This window comes from Frankliniella occidentalis, unplaced genomic scaffold, assembly GCF_000697945.3.
Source record: "Frankliniella occidentalis isolate FOCC.00 unplaced genomic scaffold, Focc_3.1 Scaffold410, whole genome shotgun sequence".
Lineage (NCBI taxonomy): Eukaryota > Metazoa > Arthropoda > Insecta > Thysanoptera > Thripidae > Frankliniella > Frankliniella occidentalis.
This window is the reverse complement of record NW_026267532.1, coordinates 89886-96441: the sequence shown is the minus strand read 5'-3', so window position 1 is coordinate 96441 and position 6556 is coordinate 89886. Positions and strand designations below refer to the sequence as shown.

Here is a 6556-nt window from a genome sequence, read left to right as displayed (position 1 = left end):
ACTCAAATGATATTCAAGTTGCTTTGAGTGAAGGTGGTTTACCTTTGCAAATTGAAGAGTGTGCCTCAGTCAAAGTGAAGGGGACACTCTACCAGGAAGGCAACATTGTTGTTCTCTCTGAAACTGCCTACCAAAGTGATATTCAGATGGCTACTTTTGTATGGTTTAAATTAATTTCCATTCTACCTTATTGTAAATAAGATGCTGTGTATATTTTTACTGCTATTGACTGCCAACAATTAGATTCCAATGTGCACCAGTGCCAGTGCAGTTGTTGTGCTGATGTTAATAAATTGACCTGATTTGATCTCTGCTTATATTGTTTCCCTTGCTCTATTTACAAGATTCACCATTATCAACTGGAAAACATTCCCATGTTTTGTCTCTACTTTGTAGCTTATTCAGGCTAGTTTCAGCCAATCAGATTACACAACACAAATGCCGGAGTGGGTTTAGCTTCAGTGGCTTCACCAAGATTAATTTGTTCACAAGCAGCTGGTTAAGTATTTCTCAGACTTGTTTCCTCCGATATTAAACTCTAATAAAACGACATTTCTGAAAGACTTGCCTTAATTAATAATTCAACCACCTTATATACAAAAGTCTACTCCTACAGTGCGTAGTTTGAAATCGTCAAAGCTATGTAATGTTTTCACATTCTTCATTTAGACTTTAATCTATTGTTGCACACTTGTAACTTAATAGGTGCATATTTTACTTTGAATCAGTAAAGACATTATGTAAAGGGACAATCGCTGTGCTTAATATTTATTTAAGCCATTTATTCACAAATAAAATTTCACATTACATAAAACAGTCAAATAAAATTCACTAAGAGTAAGAAATCAGTCTTCATTACATTATATAAAATATTGTCAGTCTATATAAATATGTTCTTACAGTACCCTTCATCACTAGACAAACACCTGGCTATCTGAAACATTAAAACCCATGAAACATAACAACGACCCCCCATCTTCTTGACCATGCCATTTCATCACTCGTTGAATGTATGTCTTGCTTTCTTGAACAGCTTCTTCGGTGCTTTCACCCCATCCCAGCACAACTGCCAACTCTTCGTTCTGTGTATCTTTGATAACAATACGTTCATACATTATGATGTCTCCCCCTGTATGTCTTCTACCATGAGGATTATAGTCAGGAATAAGAAGGACCTCACCATCACTGGGGTAAAAGACTATCATGCTGATCTTCTCGAGAAACAAATCAGGTGAGAACTCTGTTGACATGTCTGGAAAAGAGACAACAACACTATACAGGCAGTCTCATAGCAATTTGCAGCAAAGTCAGAAAGTCAGTGAAGGTGGATCCACAATAGACCCGTCAGACACAAATTGTTGTTGTAGTTGAAACTACAAAACTACCAAAAATATGTGATGTGTGTTGATGTGTCTATCGTGGATACACCTTAAACTACTATTAAACAAAGTTTTCTTACCTGGTAACCGGCCGGCACAACAGTATACAAAAATGTAAAAAATAAAAACCAAGACGAAAATGACTGGAAATGAGGTAAAACCAAGACTGCAAGTTGAAGCTGATGGGGTTAGTTGACTCGTTTCGCGCCTATCACGTCTCTCGTCTGCTGCGGCTGCGGTTTGCTGCGGTCTGGGAGGCTTTGCCTGCCAGCAGCCGGCTGAAGGTCACCTGTCAGCTGTTCCCGCCGTACGATCTGCCGATCAGCTGAGTGACTAGAGCCGGTCGTTGAGAATGGAACGTTCAAAAGTAGGCTTGCAAATGTTCAAGAACAGGAACAAACCTCCGAAATTACTTTATGGCCGCCCACACTGCGTAAATCATTCGCTGGGAAGTTGACTTGGACTACGGATGCAAAGCAGGCTACTTCTGAAACATCTTGCATCTCGTTTCTCAGGTAAGCACACTCATGCATAACTATTTGGCTTTCATTTCTAGTCTTTGTCCATTCCTCACATGATGTTTTTTGTATTAATGGTTTTTTGACTTCCTTTCTCTCTTGAAATTGCCGTCTAAGGTATTTCTGTGAATTTAATTTTGTCCTTTCAACACCTAACCTGTACATGTGTTAGCATATCTTGCAAAGGTCAATCTTTTCGAAGTTTTAGTTGCCTCTCGACCAAACTTTAGTTAAGAGTTTCTTTCCTGTATCATTGTTATAATTGTCGCAATGGTTATGTGAAGTGTTTAGTGCCTGTGACTGAGTCGTTTTTCGTGATTAATCTTGTTGCCCATGTATGGCCTAATCCCCATAACCCTACTTTGCTGAACTGCTCTGCTGTGCAGTTAGTCTTGTTCACTGTTCAGTTTTTCTGCGATACTTCACTCTTACTGCTATGTTTGTACCTTCTCTTATGTATGTTATTTTTATTTCAGGTGGGACATTGACAAGTTGCACATTTAGTGTAGCACTTTTTTTGGCATAATGCCTCTAGTAATGGCGACCGAGGGAGAAAGGAAGAAGCGATTGCCAGTGGCTGGTAGCACCTGTTCCCATGTCCTGGACAAGGCGACTAAGAGTCTTGGACTCCCCGATCTCCCATACAAGGTTTGTTCTCACCTGACTTTTGTCTGTATCTCTCTCATGGTATTACATAATATCTCAAACGGCATTTGAATTTGTTCCTTTTTTTTTAGCTGTACGTGGACAGTAAGGGAGATTTGGAGGGCAGTCTTATAGATGATGACGAGCTTCTGAACGAACTTGCCGCATTCTACTCTAACTCAGGCAAACATCTATCAGTTATACTTCTTCAATCCAATGAAGAGTGGCGCTCCTCTGGTATTTCTTTTCTTTTTATAATAATAGCTCTTGAATAGCTCATTAAATGTTAACTTCTTACTGATTTATTATTTTGTTTTACAGAAAATAATGGAGCTACTTCCAGTGATATTGTTCTTAACAGAACTATTTCTGAATCAAGTGATTCCAGTGGCTATGGAACCTGTGCTTCCCCTTCATCTCTACTTGAAGTCAACATGGACATTCCCGCAACTCCACCAAGAACTCCCTCCAGAACCTATCCGGCTATAGCAAGTGCTCCTTTCGAAGACATATTTGGGCCAGTTTTGGAACATATGAAGAAAGACCCGCCTCCCAAAAATTTGCCTCTGGTAAAACGAAGTGCCATTCGGGAGGCTCAAAAGCTTGTGGCCTCACACATTGTAAAAAAAGTGAAGGATTTTCGAAGAGGTGTCTGTGAGCAATATGCTACCACAGTATTTAATTCATCTAATGGGAAGTTCCACTGTATTTTTTCAAGATATGTAAATGGTATATTCTGTAGTGATGGGCTGCAAGATTTTATTAATCACATTTACAATGCAGTTAACTATTCAAAAGGAACTGAAAACACTGTGAAGAGAGGGCATCGTAGGTCACGTAGGTCAGATGAGGAAATAGATAATCCTGATTGTCCTGATACCCCTCAGAAGCAGGCTCGTAGGATAACTGAAGATAGTTACGGGTGTGAAAATTTTAACCCACCGTTGCCTGCAAATGAAACTTGTGAAAGTCAAGAATTGAAGAGATTAGCTCTTCTCCAGTCAGATGATCTTAATTCTGGATATGTTGTGTGCCTCTTTCAAAAGACCTATCCGACCCAACGGTCTGAAATCATCAATTGCTCATCCTTAAAGAAGTTGATTGACGTGTTTGAGAGGTGGCCATGCCTGAAATCTTCTGAGCTACTCATTCACCATGCTTCTCTCCTCTTCAAAAAAGATGTTCAATTGTTGTGGTCTGAGCAACTAGACAAAATGTCTCTGGATATTGTTAAATATTTCACAACATATTGTGAAAGAGAATCAATGAGACAAGACAGTCGACCAAAGAACCTTGTCACCAAGCTGCTCAACATTCTTTCATCTAAGGACCAGGCCATAGAAAACACCAGAAGCCAGCTGCCCAACACAATCAGCGTATTTCCACTTTTGATTGCCTATATGAGAGAGGAGACCAACTTCTTTTATCAGCTTGTGCAAGTAAGTTTCATTTCTTTTTTTGTATTGACATTTATCCTCTTTTCTTTCCTCTTTTCTTTTACAACTGTTTTGTTTCAGACTGATACGCCGGATGCTGTTGAGAAGGCTGCTGAGCCTGCTAATGGGAACCCTATCTTGGTTGTTCAAGGTAAATTTGCTAACTCATGGCTTTTTCTCATGGCTCTTAGTGACTTCAAAAGTTCAGTTGATACATGTTTTGGTATTGCAGGACACTCATTATTTGATCTGAATGCCAAATTTTTTGTGGTGCTCCTCAACAACCAAATTATTAAGGCCTCTAGCTGTCTGGAGGGCATATTGCTGTTATTTCTTTCGTTCTTCATCTTTGGATTTAAATATACGGAAGGCATACAGAACTCCTTGGAGTTTATTCAAAGGTTTGTAACTATATCTATTGTGACAGTCAATTATCTGTTATATTCAGTTATTGTTTTAATATTATTCTAATTGTTACAGATTCCTGTTCCTCATTAACCCACCAACTGGTGACAAGAGAATGAAGAAAAGAAGTACTGGTGTAGTTCCAGGACGAGTCTTTAAGTTGTCAGAAGACATCCGAGCCTTCACCTCCCCATGGACGATACCCAACCCCAACCCTGATGAGTAGCACATTTATGTCCTTCAGTACCATAATCTGGCACCAGTAGCACCAGTAGTGCCAGAGTCTTTAAACAGAGTAGTACCATGTACCATAGTTTGCTACCAGTAGTACCCTAGTGTTTTTGTCCTTCACTTACTGGAATAAAGTAATGAATTCTATTTGACTTGTTATAATTTTCCTAATTGAACATCTCTCAGTTATTTTATATGATATGCAATATTCAATCTTTTGGCAGTGCAGAGAATTGACTAATTTAGATTGTAATTTTCAAAACGCAACAACAATTTTGGAGTAGAACAAATTTAAAAATTAACATCAAAACTGCTGTTAAATTTAAAATTGCTATTGGAAGTTTCTAAAACTTAATTGCAAATTAACACTCCCATTTGCATTGAAAATTCATATCAACATTTGCAAATTTTAGATCACAGATTCTGAAATTTCAAAACACGTTTGCAAAAATTTTTACAATTGTTTTCGTTGGTAATTTTACAAACATTGAATTGCGTAAAAAGTTGCCAACAAAATTTGTAAAATTACAATCGATTTTTTTAACAGTGCTGTCGAAGAAAGCGGTGTGATATCAAAGTGGCACAAATGTGCGTGGTTATTTTACGGTGAAAAAAGCGGTGATTTTTCTCTCGCGACATTGCCCCCACTTGATGTTGAATGTGAACATAGCAAAGCTCTTTTCCGAAAGACAGAAATTCCACAAAAACAAAAAATTAGTGCAATGTGTTGTGACTTTGGTGAAGTGCGTCTTCCAGCTGCTGCAACATTTAAAGAACCCGAACCCGCTATTAAAGCAAGGTATGTTAGTGACGACCCGCAGAGCAAAGCTTTTCGCGCAGCCCTTGTATCCTACAATCGTCTCTTTTCTATGGCATGCGCCGAGGGCAACCTATGCAGTATCAATACCAATACTCGTGGTTATGAGTCAATGATAGTGAATGGGCAGTTGCGTTTTGTTGCCAATTCCTACAGTGGCAACTCGCATAGCCGCGCCTCTCATAGCTGCGCAAAGCTCTACTAGCCTGACTCCACTGCTCACCGCCATACACTGCTAGTGTGGATTCTGATTGTTCTCTGATTACTGTTCAACGGCTTTGAAGCTTAATAACACATACAGCACTGTGGCTTCATCCCTCGGCCGGCCATTTAGCGGAGATGGGGGTCCCGCGCATAGCCGCGCTGGCCTATGAAGGAGAACCGTGCGGGGCGGCTATACGAGTGGCCGCTGTACTTGGAGGGTGACGAGCAAAATGCTGCGAAACCTAGAGAGTTGTATTTTGTAGAGATGTCAGGTGACGTGGCTGCAGCAAGATTAGCTTGTTCTACACGTGGTGATAAATTGAATGAAGCCACTATTGTAGAATTGGAGAATTTTCTTTGTAGAGAAAATAAACTTATTCGGACATTTGAAACGGCAAAGGAGGAAAAAGAAAAGGCCGCCGCTGAGAATAGATCAGTGCGTGATGTAATATTAGCCATAAATCCAAGGCCTTCTGGTAAGACAAGTTACAGAGGTATGTGGAACTATTGTAGGAATTATACTCTGGACCCCAATTTTGATATACCCTCTAATGAATACACGGGAGCCGTCTTTTACGACGAGCGAAAGAAAGGTGTTCATTATGATGTCAGGTACTTTATTCGCCCTCAGCGAAACGGTGACGCATCGGACATTTTAAATCGGGGTGACAAAGCAAGCCTTGACATGTTAATGTTCCCACTTCTTCACCTGCATGGTGAGTATTCATTGGCTGAGCGATAGCGAAGCCTATTACTCCAGTGATGATCAAAAAGTTTCGCGTCTGTCTGTCTGTCTGTGTGTCTGTGTGTTTGTCTGTGCGCACGATAACTCGAGAACAAATTGAGATAGCGACCTGGGATTTTCAGGGTCGTTTTGTGTCATAAAAAGACAGATCAAGTACGAAGAAGAGCATTCTAGCT

The 6556-nt window shown here is 39.9% G+C and overlaps 2 protein-coding genes across 2 annotated transcripts; one reads left to right on the top strand and one right to left on the bottom strand.

Annotated features, from left to right (window-relative positions):
- Positions 1-339: 339 nt before the first annotated feature.
- Positions 340-1602, bottom strand: LOC113203575 (uncharacterized). Its single transcript, XM_026418342.2, has 2 exons — positions 1460-1602; positions 340-1252 (listed from the first exon to the last, which is right to left on the bottom strand). Exon 2 carries the CDS (start codon positions 1248-1250, stop codon positions 915-917), a length of 336 nt encoding a protein of 111 aa, XP_026274127.1. The 5' UTR covers positions 1251-1252; positions 1460-1602; the 3' UTR covers positions 340-914.
- A 129-nt stretch (positions 1603-1731) lies between these two features.
- On the top strand, positions 1732-4761 carry LOC113203574 (uncharacterized). Its single transcript, XM_026418340.2, has 7 exons — positions 1732-1894; positions 2374-2545; positions 2635-2779; positions 2864-3981; positions 4060-4129; positions 4211-4379; positions 4459-4761. The coding sequence occupies exons 2-7, from the start codon at positions 2423-2425 to the stop codon at positions 4607-4609; spliced, it is 1776 nt and encodes a 591-aa protein (XP_026274125.1). The 5' UTR covers positions 1732-1894; positions 2374-2422; the 3' UTR covers positions 4610-4761.
- The last annotated feature ends 1795 nt before the right edge of the window (positions 4762-6556 follow it).

What these genes read in the sequence shown, in the direction of transcription:
- LOC113203574 (XM_026418340.2), top strand. Translation starts at nt 2,423, where the DNA reads ATGCCTCTAGTAATGGCGACCGAGGGAGAAAGGAAGAAGCGATTGCCA. An exon ending in TCTTTTATCAGCTTGTGCAA is followed by an intron (nt 3,982 to 4,059) that starts GTAAGTTTCATT and finishes GTTTTGTTTCAG; the next exon opens with ACTGATACGCCGGATGCTGT. An exon ending in TCCTTGGAGTTTATTCAAAG is followed by an intron (nt 4,380 to 4,458) that starts GTTTGTAACTAT and finishes TAATTGTTACAG; the next exon opens with ATTCCTGTTCCTCATTAACC.
- LOC113203575 (XM_026418342.2), bottom strand. Translation starts at nt 1,250, where the DNA reads ATGTCAACAGAGTTCTCACCTGATTTGTTTCTCGAGAAGATCAGCATG.